Here is a 14,809-nt window from a genome sequence, read left to right as displayed (position 1 = left end):
TATCCTTCCACAGCGATTCGGCTCTCCTCATGCACAGAACTGGATTTGCCACTCCAGGCATCTCATGGGAGAGCTGGAGATACACCAACTCCAAAAGGACAACAGATGATTATTCAGCCAGACACAGTGCACAGTTTCATAAATAAGAAGTTCAAATAGATTTACTGCAGATAAAGTCCAGGGAACACGCAAATTATGGCTTGTAAACCTTTTATTGCACCAAACTGGTATAAAACATGGGAGGACAGATCATAAACCTATGTACTGTACGTTTCACATCATGTGAAACTTTTTAAAGCAAAATGAGAGCTGAAGGGAGGCTCTGTATTCTTTACGTACTTGCAAGAACTCCCCTAAAATCATTTTACATATTTTACAGGTTTGGATTTTCTAGGTCCGCAAAGAATACATGGCTCAATAGGCAACAGTGATTGTCATAATATACTGCTGTAAGCTGACGCACGATTGCTAATTTGTACAGAAGCGTTAGGCATTATGGGGTTAAATCATTTTAATGATGTATCCTCTTGGCTAGATGGGGTTAAAAACAAGACTGCTCTATCACAGTATACTCTACCTTGAAATAGCCTACATGATGTGAAATATACATTTGTTTGTGATCTTTCCTCCCATGTCTTGTACTGCTTGGGAGCAATAAGAGCAGTTATTCACGTGTGCCATGGACTTTATCTAAAGTAAGTCTATAAAGATAAAACTGCCTATAAAAGCGTTTCATCATGGCTCTACAGGAGAATTTATTTCATGCAAAAACTGTGAATAAAAAGCTGAATTCTGAGCTATTATGTAAATGCAGTGGATACCATGTCTGTCTTCATTATGATTGGTGTATGTTTTTTTGCCTATATCTAAACATCGTATAGCAAGCTGGAATATTATGCTGTTTTGTAGGGTGTTATGAAATGAAATAATTTGTTTCTAAAAGAATATAAAAATGTATAGTCTAGAGTTTTAGTGGGTGAGAATATTTTTGAAACATCATTGGTAATACTGAAACTGTTTTAATAACCTTCAGTAGTAATAGAAGTCACTAAAAATGTATAGTATATGAGTTAAATAATATCAACAACTAAAGTCTGCATCTATAATCATCCAGCTGTAAGTATTATTAGGCCCAGCCATCTAATCTGATTGATCGGTTGTATGCAATTTCCTTAAATAAGCAGTTTTTATGTGTTATTGATCCTATAATCGCCATGAAGTGCTTCATGACAATCTTATACAGCGTTGAACCTGGTCTTGTGTTTAGCCAGAAAAAAGTTAGCAGTATAAGCGAAGCCTTTTTTTTTTTTTTTTTTTTTTTTTTTATATAGAAGTCAACTTTCTTTGTAAAAACAAGACAACTACTATAGTATAGACTATTTAGTAAAAATACCTCTTGAGATTGTGATACCAGTAAAAATATCTGCTGAATTGCAGTATATTAAAACATAAAAATATTGCCCTCGGTAATATTAGAAAGTGAATATATGAATTGGTTAAACTATGCACAGCTTAATGGGCAGAACTTTTTCATAACGTTTCTTTCTCTTTAAGTAAAACTTGTCATTCCCTGGGTGGAGGTGCAGAAGCTGGAAAGGGCATCAAATGTTCTTATGGCAGACATCATCATGGTCTATACACGTGGGAAAGAGCGTGAGTTCTCCATGTTCCTTGATATCAATGAGGTGTTTAGAATAATGGAGCAGCTTGCAGATGTGACGGTTAGGAGGCTGCTGGACAATGAAGTCTTTGAACTAGACCAGAATTTGCAGCAACCAACGCAGATCACTAAAAGGTAAGCTCTTTCACCTCACCCTGTTTGTTGGCCGCATAGTATGGAAACAGGTGTTAGATATACACTGTCAGCTTAAAGGGCCATTTGCACAATGTTTTGGCCAAAAGTTTGCCATGGAGGTCTAATTGACTTTAATAGAGGGAATATAGTCTAATGGTGGCTGTTTAGTCCATTTCCAAACCTACATACTGTTTTTTCTACACTAGAATTAAAAGTGTAGCCGACGATATTTTTGGGCCACGCACAGATACAGTATACTTTTGGAAGATGAACCAAATGTAGACTGAACTTAAAGGGATAGAAGATATCCCCTAAAGTGATAGAAGATATCCCCTATCCACAGAGGTTAGCATGCTGATTGTTTGTGTGTGTGTGGGGGGGGGGGGGTCGTCAGACTTCTTTTTGTTATAGTGTCCTACATTCTGACAGAAGAATAGTGCTGTTGTACTGAGCCTTCAAGACAGATGTAAACAAAGCCCAATCCTCTTTTTAGAAGAGGATTTTAAAGTAAAACAGTGCTCTGTAATAATCAGGAATGTGAACCGATCGATTAGAATCAATTCTTTTTGAAATATACAGCCTTTTTTTTTTCTAGTCGGTCGCGTGGACTTCCAGTGTATTGTATTTCCTGGCAGTCCAAATCTGTACGCACATAAATATTTAATGCATAAATCTTTATAAGTCATTAAAAATATTCTTCAGGCTCTGCTCATGAGTACATAATAATTATGGCTAATAGGCATCCTGCTGCTTATTGACTTTCCATCCATAGTGGTTTTTTTCTTCTCCCTTTAATCTCAGACTGATGTTTGCATGATACAACTGGGTTAGGTTCTGCAAATGGACTAAAGTGGTATAATGAAATTTGATGCGGAGCATTGCACTAATGTTTACTTTTTTGTAAAATGCTGTTCACGTTAACATTTTGCATCCTGGAAAGCCTTTTCTTGGCATAATTTAATAAATAAATAAATTCCTGCACCTAAATAAAGATCTATAGCCCACATTTACGAAGACATTTAAGTCTTAAACCAGCCATGAATGGTTAAGGCAAATTGCAGTGCATAACAGTCATTGAGAGACATGGCTGCGTGCTGCCCATAGAAGTTTATAGAGAAGGAAGGGGAGTTAAGCGGAAGAGAGGCATGGATGCTGCTGTGGTTTCTAGTGAGTTTTACTGTCCCACTCCAATGCTGGATTTACAGCAACACTGCCCATTACTGCTGCATAATGTCATCCAAGTTGCTACTGCTTCTGAGGATGCTATGCAAGTAGGATCTCCTCTACACCTCTGTGTGTACTATATAGGAAACATAGCAGCTAGTCTGTACCCCTCCTGAAGCTAAGTCCCCCTTGCATCCCTTTTTAGTAGTTAGTTCCCCCATGCAGTCCCCCTTATTCCGCCATTATGGTATTTAGGTCCCCTTGTGGCCCCCATATTGTAGTTAGGTGCCCCTTTGTTCTCCACACAGTATTTAGGCAAATTAAAAATACACTTATTTCTCCACGTTCCCACAACAGTTTCTCTTGCTGTAAGTCTCCTAGTGCAGACAGCAGGTACTGTACATTGATCTTGCACTGTCTGCATTGGAAAGCCGATGTTTTACTTTGTCCTAAGGAGGAAGTGACAAAACAGGGAGCTGATAACTCTCGGTTCTGTTTCACCTTCTAACTGATGCTGGCCAGGATGGAGAAGGACGGGCTGATGTACTCACCTTTTTATACATGTAAATCAGTGCCCTGACAACCAGCAATCAAACCTCTTTTTTGTACCCCTAGACAGGAAATTGGGATGCAATGATGAATGCTAGTGAGTTGTTTATATATTTTTAAGATCACAGCGTACCACACTTCTTGACCCCGAACAACACCTTTTTATTTTTTGTCGAAAATTAGCTCTAAAGAAACACAGTATTGTTTTTGCTCAACTTCTGCTTTCGCGGGTGTTTTCTCTTAGGGAGCTTTCTTTTTTCTCAGGATTTTTAGGCATTAACTTACATATTGCCTCATGTGCTTTCTGGTAGGAGACTTTGTCTACTGTTTTTCAGTTTTGAGTAAACTGTTTGGAAATATAAAAAAATATTAGCCAAATTATTATTAGACGGGGTTCTAGTAAATCAAGGCTGCATCTGTGAGTAAGTTTCTTCACTCCTCATTTCCAGTTGTGGTACTGTGTTGGAAGATTATTGTACGCACCACTCAAAACTATAATGTACATGCACATCATATAGATTATACACTATAAGAAAATCATGGCGTGTGCACAGACTGTGAGTATGTTTAATTGTGGGTAAAAAAAGACCTTGAGAGCAGAGCTATCAGTCAAATTGCTGGGGCCCCCCCGCAATCTCCTGTATGGGCCCGTACTACTTACCCATCCTTTGCACACTTCAGCCCCCAATTTTCTGGTTGTGGGCAAGTGAATGCCCACTCAGCCAATCCCCAGCCACAGTGATGTCCCATCTCAGCCGGTGATTGGCTGAACGGGCAGTCACTTGTACATGTCCAGAAAGGTGGGGGCTGGAGCATGCCAAGGATGGGTAAGTAGTACGGGCCCTGTAAGGAGAATGCGGGGGGTGCCAGTGGGCGAACCCATCATGATCAGACACTTATCCCCTATGCTGTGGATAGGGGATAAGTTCAGTTTCCTGGAGTACCCCTTTAAATGCTATTGACACCTTTGCATTGTTCTTTTATATTGTTTTGTTTTCAATAGCCAAAACAAAGCTGCTTTCTAAATAGTCTTCATTGGAAATTTCCTACCACTTAGCTGCTTCTCAGAGACAGATAAGATAAATCCATCAGATGGACTTGTTACTCTCTTAGTGTAAGATATAGCAGCAGGGAGGGCACTAGACACCAGCTCAATTTGTGTACAGAAGTAAGAGGAAAACCTTGGAGGACAGCTCTCACAGGCTACAGAGAGAGGAGAGCACACAAAAGGGTAGGTTTTAGTGTAGAATCATATAAGCTGTGTACAAGAATACAGAGAAAAGTAAACTGCAGAGGCAACACTTTTACCAAAGACCTATGGGAAAAAAAATGTTTGCACCATAATAAATACAAAGCAAGAATAAATGTGTTTTTATTTTTTATTTTTTTAAAGCTGTCAATATCCTTTAAAGGGGTTATGCAGGATTAGAAAAAACAGCTGATTTCTTCCAAAACAACACAAATCCCATCCTTCGGTTGTATGTGGTATTGCAGCTGATGCATCTAAGTTCTTATTTCACGCATAACCTTAGGACAGGTGTGGTGCTGTTTTTGAATATTTTGCAGGCCATTAAATATGATTATATTATGAGTCAGTCATGGTAACATGTTAGGGGCTTTGACGTCGTTTTATTCATTTATTCATTCATTTAAATGTAAAAGAACAGTCTCGCCTCATTGAAATATGTAATTTGTAATTTTTAAATTTGTAGTATTGATCCCTTAAAGTAGTATAGGTTTATACAGTCATGGCAGTAAATGTTGGCACCCCAGAAAATGTTTCCAAGAAAATGATGTATTTCTCACTGAAAAGGATTGCAGTGACACATGTTTTGCTATACACATGTTTATTCCCTTTGTGTGTATTGGAACTAAACCCAAAAAGGGAGGAAAAAAAGGAAATTGGACATAATGTCACATCAAACTCCAAAAATGGTCTGGACAAAATTATTGGCACCCTTTCAAAATTGTGGAAAAATAAGATTGTTTCAAGCATATGATGCTTTAAACTATCCTGGGGCAAGTAACAGGTGTGGGTAATAAAAAGAATCACACATGAAAGCAGATAAATTGGAGAGACGTTCACTTAGACTTTGCATTGTTTGTCTGTGTGTGCCACATTAAGCATGAGCAACAGAAAGAGGAGAAGAGAACTGTTTGAGGACTTGAGAACCAAAATTGTGGAAAAATATCAACAATCTCAAGGTTACAAGTCCATCTCCAGAGATCTAGATTTGCCTTTGTCCACAGTGCACAACATTATCAAGAAGTTTGCAACCCATGGCACTGTAGCTAATCTCCCTGGGAGTGGACGGAAGAGAAAACTTGATGAAAGGTCTCAATGCAGGATAGTCCGGATGGTGGATAAGCAGCCCCAAACAAGTTCCAAAGATATTCAAGCTGTCCTGCAGGCTCAGGGAGCATCAGTGTCAGCACAAACTATCCATTGACATTTAAATAAATTGTTTTATATGTGTGAAAAGAAGGTGGAGAAAGGCTCTAAATGCATACAGTATTTCTAGGGTTAATAGTTACAGCTGGACGATAAGGCAGAGCAAGACCAACAACTTCAGATTAGCCAGGGGGCGGTGCTAGGAATAAAGTAAAGATCAACTTGTAATATCATATGTAGCAAAGGAGGAAAAGAATTATCCGCACTCACCACCGGGAACAGTGCGAGATGCTCCTAACTGGAGTTCGTGACGGGACCGAGGCTGCAGAGATGTTAAGTGCCTCTGCGTCATGAACTCCAGTTAGGAGAATCTAGCACCGTCCCCGGTGGTGAGTGCGGATAATTATTTCCCTCCTTTGCTACATGTGATATTTAAATAAATTGAAAGACTACATTTTGCCAAAATGAACTTGAGTAAGCTAAAATCCTTCTGGAAAAATGGCTCTTAGACAGATGAGACCAAGATAGAGCTTTTTGGTAAAGCACATCATTCTGTTTACCGAAAACAGAATGAGGCCTACAAAGAAAAGAACACAGTGCCTACAGTGAAATATGGCGGACGTTCAACTATGTTTTTGGGTTGTTTTGCTGCCTCTGGCACTGGGGGCCTTGAATGTGTGCAAGGCATCATGAAATCTGAGGATCACCAATGGATTTTGGGTCAGAAAGTGTGGTTTGCCTCTGAGATCTTTGGTCTTCCAGCAGGACAATGACCCCAAACATACATAAAAAATCACCCAGAAATTTATGGCAACAAAGCGCTGGAAAGTTCTGAAGTGGTCAGCAATGAGTCCAGATCTAAATCCCATTGAACACCTGTGGAGAGATCTTAAAGGGGTATTCCAGGAAAAAACTTTTTTCTATATATCAACTGGCTCCAGAAAGTTAAACAGATTTGTAAATGACTTCTATTAAAAAATCTTAATCCTTTCAGTACTTATGAGCTTCTGAAGTTAAGGTGGTTTTCTGTCTAAATCCTCTCTGATGACACCTGTCTCGGGAAACGCCCAGTTTAGAAGCAAATCCCCATAGCAAACCTCTCCTAAACTGGGTGTTTCCCGAGACAGGTGTCATCAGAGAGCACTTAGACAGAAAAGAACAACCTTAACTTCAGAAGCTCATAAGTACTGAAAGGATTAAGATTTTTTAATAGAAGTAATTTACAAATCTGTTTAACTTTCTGGAGCCAGTTGATATATATAAAAAAGTTTTTTTCCTGGAATACCCCTTTAAAATTGCTGTTGGGAAAAGGCGCCCTTCAAATAAGAGAGACCTGGAGCAGTTTGCAAAGGAAGAGTGGTCCAACATTCCGGCTGAGAGGTGTAAGGAGCTTATTGATGGTTATAGGAAGCGACTGATTTCTGTTATTTTTTCCAAAGGGTGTGCAACCAAATATTAAGTTAAGGGTGCCAATAATTTTGTCCAGCCCATTTTTGGAGTTTGATGTGACATTATGTCCCAATTTGCTTTTTTCCTCCCTTTTTTGGATTAGTTCCAATACACACAAAGGGAATAAACATGTGTATAGCAAAACATGTGTTACTGCAATCCTTTTTTATGATAGATACTTCAATTTCTTGAAAAATTTCAGGGGTGCCAACATTTACTGCCATGACTGTATGTATAGAAACTAATAGGAAATTAAGACTTATCTGGTATTTCTTTTTAAAGGGATCTAGAAGCAAGAGCACAAAAGGAATTTTTTCGAGCCATATTTAAGCTTCCAAGAATTGAGAGGTTGTATGATGTTGTGGATTGTTCTTTATGGACACCTTTTAGTCGCTGCCATACACCAGGCAGAATATATACTTCGGACAACTATCTCTGCTTTGCCAGCAAGGAAGATGGCGTATGCAATGTTATTATACCACTCAAAGAGGTAGGACTTTGATGGTTTTACCTTTTTTTTTTTTCTTTTTAACTTTGATGTATGATCTTTAAATTGGACACAACATAAGGTCAGTTGCTACATTTGATACATAAAATAGGCCTACCAGACCTGATATAGGCTCTCTATACTGCTGGTCTAGTGGCTAAGGCTGAGGTTGCAGTCGTGATCTAATAATATTTCCTAATTTCATTCATTGTGATCACAAATACATAATAAAAAGTAAAACACTACATATACACATACCCCTACACAGTTACCTCCACCCCCCCCCCCCCCCCCAATAACAATAAAAAACGTCTGGTACGGCACTGTTTCCAAAATGGAGTCTCCAGCTGTTGCAAAACAACCCCCCCCCAGTATTGCCAGACAGCCATTGATTGTAAAGGAATCCTGGGAGTTTTGCAACAGCTGGAGGCACCCTGTTTGGGAAACACTGCCGTAGGATCATTTTGGTATCAGAGGCAAGTGTAATTCATGCATCCGGTTCCGTCCCTATGCATGTGACCCCATTTTGGAAACTACACCCCTCAGGGAACGTAACAAGGGGTACAGTGAGCATTTACACCCCACAGGTGTTTGACAATTTTCTTTTAAAGTTGGATGGGAAAATGAGAAAAAAAAAATTTCACTAAAATGCTGGTGTTACCCTAAATTTTTCATTTTTCACAAGGAAAAATAGGGAAAAAAGCCCCCCAAAATGTGTATCACCATTTCTTCTGAGTATATAAATACTCCATATGTGGATGTAAAGTGCTCTGCTGGCGAACTACAATGCTCAGAAGAGAAGGAGCGCCATTGGACTTTAGTGTAAACTGTGTTTAAAAAGACCCCATGGTGCCAGGACAATGGACCCCCAACATGTGATCCCATTTTGGAAACTACACCCCTCACGTAATGTTATAAGGGGTACAGTGAGCATTTACACCCCACAGGTGTCTGACAGATTTTTGTAACCGGGGTCCATAAAAATGAAAAATGTAATTTTTCATTTGCACAGCCTACTGTTCCAAAGATCTGTCAAACACCAGTGCTCACTGCATCCCTTATTAAATTCTGTGAGGGGTGTAGTTTCCAAAATGGGGTCACATGGGGGGGGGGGGGGTCCCACTGTTCTGGCATCATGGGGGGCTTTGTAAATTAACATGGCCCCAACTTCCATTCCAAATAAATTCTCTATCCAAAAGCTCAATGGCACTCCTTCTCTTCTGAGCATTGTAGTTCGCCTGCAGAACACTTTACATCCACATGTGGGGTATTTTTATACTCAGAAGAGATGGGGTTACATATTTTGGGGGGCATTTTCTCCTATCACCCCTTGTGAAAATGTAAAATTTTTGGAAAAACCATCAAAATCCTGTGGGGTGTTAAGGCTTACTGGACCCTTTGGAAACTGCACCCCTCAAGGAATGTAACAAAGTAGTATGTCATGTGTTTTTTTGTTTTTGTTTTTTTTGCTGTTATGGCATCATAGGGGCTTCCTAAATGTGACATGCCCTTCAAAAACCATTTCAGCAAAATTCACTCTTGAAAATCCCATTGTCTCTCCTTCCCTTCTGAGCCCTCCAGTGCACCTACAGAGCAGTTTACATCTACATATGAGGTATATCCTTACTCCTTACTAAAGAAATTGAGTTACAAATTTTAGGGGATTTTTCTCCTTTCACACCTTGTAAAAATTCAAAAATTGGCTCTACAAGAACATGCGAGTGTAAAAAAAAATAAAGATTTTGAATTTTCTGCTATTCCTGTGAAACACCTATAGGGTTAACAGACTTTCTGAATGTCATTTTGAATACTTTGAGGGGTGCAGTTTCTATAATAGGGTCATTTGTGGGGTATTTCTCACAGAAAGGCCCCTCAAATCCACTTCAAACTTAACTGGTCCCTGAAAAATTCTGATTTTTAATTGTTTTGGTGAAAATTTTGAAAATTGCTGCTATACTTTGAAGCCTCCTAATGTCTTCAAAAAGTAAAAAGATGTCAACATTATGATGCCAACATCAAGTAGACATATTGTATTTGTGAATCAATATATAATTTATTTGGAATGTCCATTTTACCTTACAAGCAGAAAGTTTCTAAGTTAGAAAAATGCTAAATTTTCTAAATTTTCATAACATTTTGGAATTTTTCTCCAAGAAAGGATGCAAGTAACGACAAAAATTTACCAGTATGTTAAAGTAGAATATGTCACGAAAAAACAATCTCGGAATCAGAATAAAAGGTAAAAGCATCCCAGAGTTATTAATGCTTAAAGTGAGAGTGGTGAGAATTGCAAATAAGGGCTGAGTCCCTAAGGGGTTAAGATCTATGGAGGAGATTAACAAAACCAGTCCAGAGGAACAGTTGCCGAGTTGCCCATAGCAACCAATCAGATCACTTCTTTTATTTTGCAGAGGCCTTGTTAAAAATGAAAGAAGCAATCTGGTTGCTATTGGCAACTCAGCAACGTTTCCTCTGGACAGGTTTTGATAAATCTCCCCCTATATGTCTGACATGTCCTCCAGGAGTGTTAGATTTGTTAACATTTTCTCTGGGATTTCTCATGTGATTTCATCTCTTCCTGTTTTAAAGGTAGTAAGTGTGGAGAAGATGGAGGACACCAGCCTTCTGCCAAACCCTATCATTGTCAGTATAAGGCAGCAGATGGCCTTCCAGTTTATTGAGCTGAAAGACCGAGAGAGTCTGGTTAATGGTTTACTCCAAAGGCTTCAACAAGTCAACACCAGCACAGTGTGCCCAAGAAGCCGAGACCTGGTAATGTATTTATGTAATGGATAGTTCCTGTTCTATAATACGTCATAGACCCATATTATTTAGTCTTTCCAACAATGCCATATAAAAGCCTTATTTACACTGTTTTACTGTTATGAATCCATTTGTCACAGAGAATGTTTTTTCATCATTAGTAACTTCCCCAAAAGACTAAGCTGTGTCTCTGAGAGACTGTACTGGATACATATTATATACGTATACATAATTGTTACTGGTGTGAGTGAATGTAATCTGTGGACAAGGGTATGCACTATATAGTCCATTCTACAAATATTTTGTGCTTTATTCAATGTATAGCACAAATGTTTTGTAGCTTTCTTTTATACTTTTTATTTAGTTCATTGAAGCACTCGGGGTGTTTCCAGCCCCTTGCAGCTCTCTTCTACCCATCCAGTTTTGCCCCATGAAAATAAAATATTCATAGACCTAAGCCCTATTTTATACAGCAGTGAAAAACTACAACTCCCAGCATGCCCAGACAGCCAACGGCTATCGGGGCATGCAGAGAATTGTAGGTTTGCAACATCTGGAGGACCACAGCTTGGAGACCACTGCTATACAAGGAACATTGAACTCTAGATCTGCTCTGCCCACTCCTGTCACTTGATCATCATCATCATCACAGGTCCTTCAGCCACTTACATGTTCTGCATCTAGCAGAAACAGAGCTGGTCCTGATTGGGCAGTCACTGAAAAGCAGAGATCGCCAACAAATGCAACAGTAGTGACTGCCTGACCAGGACCTGGTCTGTATCTGCTACATGCTGGAGGTGTAGGACCTGTGATGATGTTAGTCATGTGACCGTTACATGTGGGGGCTGAGTGCAGCAGTAAAGGATAGAATGTGGCTGAAGGACCTGTGATGATGTTACAGTCATGTGACCGGTACATGTGGGGGCTGAGTGCAGCAGTAAAGGATAGAATGTGGCTGAAGGACCTGTGATGAGTGGGTGGAGCTCAGTGGGAAGAAGAGTGCACCAAGAGGCTGGGAATGGCCCCACTGCACCAAAGCACTTTATTTGCATTTTGGCATAACTCTGGAATGGGGCCAAGTAGAAAAAAAGGTAATCGGTGCCACCCGCACAATTACAATTACCCTGTACCAGCAGGGTAGTACAGTTGGCCGTGGTGACAGATTCCCTTTAAAAACTTTGTGTCTTTGTGGACTTCAACTAAATACATTGTTACAAACTACCAGAGACTCAGGGAGGGTTGCCAGGACTAGATAGTTGTTTCCATGTTTCTACTAAGGGCTGGAAATGGTATGTATGGATTTCAGCCTTTAGCTATAAACAAGAATATTCTATCCACTAACCTCAAAGATCTTGAGGAAATATAATCTACTTTAAACATAAAAGTTGAGTAACTTTGTAAAGTGCATTACTTTTTTAAAATTACATTTACAGTAATTCTAAATTGCAGCTTGTAAACACTTTCACAATTCTGCAGGTTTCTGAGAGAAAATCTCCCACCATTCCTTGATGGTTCAATTTCTGCACATTTTTCAGTGGTACTTTGCATAATGGAAAGTGTCATCTTTACTCCAGTTACTGTACCAGTAATCTGACCTAGCCAAAACTAACTGTCCTCCTGAATTGGGCTGCATTCACACTAGGTTTGCAGCCCGGATCCGGCTGGGAAATTTCAAAACCAGGAGCTCCCGTATGGCAGCTGTATCTGCGCCAAAACCCATTCACTTTAATGATCAGACCGGACGCCATAATCTGTTTTTTGTATTGGTACCATTTTGGTATTGACCTGACTTTTTAATCACTTTAACTTCTTTTCAGGGATATTATAAAAATTGCAATTCTGTGGTTTGGTATTTTAGATTTTTTTTTTTTTTTTTTTTTTTACATTTACTTCATTTTCCGTACAGAATACATAATGTTATATTTTAATATTTCATACAATTGCGCATGCAGCGATATTAAATATATTTATTTTTATTATGTTTACGTTTTTATATAGGAAAAGGGGGTGATTTGAACTTTTAATATGGAAGGGGTTAATGTGTGTCTTTTAAAGTTTTATTAAAACATATATATTTTTTTTTTTTACACTTTACTAGTCCTCATACAGATCATTAGAGTTCTATTGAACTCCATTGATCTGTGTGCTCTGCGATCCATTGATAGAGCCTAGTCCAGCCTGGCTCTATCAATGACAGAGCCACCAGGGAATCACAGGTAATCCCTCCGATCCACCCCACTAGCCCACCAGGGAGAATTCACATGTCCCTTTAGACGCCGCGGTCAGCTTTGACAGCGGCGATCTAAAGGGTTAATAGCCAGCCGCGGCGATCGGGATCGCTGCATACTTGCTATTAGCGGCCGCCCCCAGCTACTGAAAGAGTATGGAGCGGGCACGAGTCTGGAGAGTATGCAGAGTATGGAGCGGGCACGAGTATGGAGCGGGCACGAGTCTGGAGCCCGCTCCATACACCCCTCTGAGCGCCGCCGTGCTTGTCGGGGGCTTTCAGGTCCAGCCCTGCTTGCCCGAAGCAGGCACCTGCCCGGTGCCCGAAACTGCATGTCCTGGGCGTCAGACGATAGGAATTCCACATCCCTGTGATGATGATAGTAATAAGTCCTCTATCACAGTGACATTTACCCATAATGGGAATAGAAGAGTATATATTCGAATAAATACATATGTTTACAAAATAAATGTACAAACACGAGATATATATATATATATATATATATATATATATATATATATATATATATATATATATATATATATATGTAAATAAAGATATGTAAAAAAAAAAATAGAACAGGATCCTCCTATATGACCTCAGGTTAGAGATTGCTTTCAATATACTCATTTAGCGCAATTTGAAGATACAAAAGTTCTTGCGTTGTCTTAAAGTGTTGTATCTCTGTGGGATGTCTTTATTAATATGTTCGATGGCGGTAATTTTAAATGCAGAGAAATCTCCATTATGATGTGTGGAGGCGTGCCGTGAAACGCTTTGGAGCTAATGTTTCAGAGTTACATTGCTCCGGTGTTTGTTCACACGGTTTCTCAGGCATTGTGTGGTTCGATCTACATATTGCATGTCGCCAGTGCATTGCACTAGATAGATTACATACTGAGAATCACATGTCATGTGGGATTTAATCGGAAATACTTCTCCTTAAACTTGTGAACAGAATTCTTTTGCATGTTGAGGCAGCAGTTACACCGGGTATGATTGCATTTAAAACAACCATTTTTATGAGGAAAAGTTAGCAAATTTTTGTCACCATGGGTTTTGAGATTACTAGGAGCAAGTATATTCTTCAAAAACTGTGTTAGAGGGGAACTCCAGTACCTTAAAACTTATGCACTATATCACAATAGTGGATAAGTGTCTGATCGCAGGGGTTCTGACCTTTTTAAAGGGGTACTCCACTGCTCAGCGTTTGGAACAAACTGTTCCAAACGCTGTAGCCGGCGCCAGGAGCTTGTGACGTCATAACCCACCCCCTCATGACTCGTGACGTCACACCCCACCCTCTCAATGCAAGTCTATGGGAGGGGGCGTGACAGATGTCACGCCCCCTACCATAGACTTACATTGAGGGGGCGGGGTGTGATGTCATGAGGGGGTGAGGCTATGACGTCACGAGCTCCCAGCTCCAGCATTCGTAATAGGTTGGTCCAAACGCTGAGCAGCGGAGTACCCCTTTAAAAAGGTCAGATCCCTGTGTAAAGATAGACAACTCTACCTTGCTGTGATTCAAGAAAAAACAAGAAGCCATTGCTAAAATATGTTTTGTTTTTTTATTTTTTTCTATCAGGTGTTTGGTAAAGAAGGATTCGGGAACATGAACATAATAATTAATCAAGATGTGGAAGGTGGAAATGAAAAGGAGAAGCTGTCTACAAATGCAGAAGCTCTGATGTCCTCTTTTCATCAGACTGGAACTGGAAATCCCGACACTGGAATGGTACAGTATACTTGCTTCATAGAACTCCACTGAAAGGAGGAACTACACACAAAGGGAAACTTTCTCTGTTTTGGCTGTAAAAAGTTTTCTAAAAATTCCATTATTAATTATAGCAGGGCTTCAATGCCTTAGACTGTTATGTGCAGTGAGTCTACCTGGGTCCAGATGGTACAGAAATATGCTGTTGTCAAATGAAGACCTGTTCTGCTACACATTACGGAGAACTGGTTTGATGGCAGCTT

General features: G+C 39.6%; 1 protein-coding gene across 3 annotated transcripts in view; it reads left to right on the top strand.

Moving 5' to 3' along the window:
• TBC1D8 (TBC1 domain family member 8) overlaps positions 1 to 14,809 on the top strand; it is a 68,803-nt gene that overhangs the window by 31,517 nt on the left and 22,477 nt on the right. For all 3 annotated transcript variants that reach the window (XM_056556087.1, XM_056556085.1, XM_056556086.1), the window contains 4 exons: positions 1,555 to 1,795; positions 7,632 to 7,839; positions 10,426 to 10,608; positions 14,418 to 14,567. In XM_056556087.1, the coding sequence (XP_056412062.1) occupies positions 1,555 to 1,795; positions 7,632 to 7,839; positions 10,426 to 10,608; positions 14,418 to 14,567 (782 nt within the window). The remainder of the gene's footprint in view (positions 1 to 1,554; positions 1,796 to 7,631; positions 7,840 to 10,425; positions 10,609 to 14,417; positions 14,568 to 14,809) is intronic.

This window comes from Hyla sarda, chromosome 2 (assembly GCF_029499605.1).
Source record: "Hyla sarda isolate aHylSar1 chromosome 2, aHylSar1.hap1, whole genome shotgun sequence".
NCBI classification, from domain to species: Eukaryota; Metazoa; Chordata; class Amphibia; order Anura; family Hylidae; genus Hyla; species Hyla sarda.
This window is presented reverse-complemented; position numbering and strand designations above follow the sequence as displayed.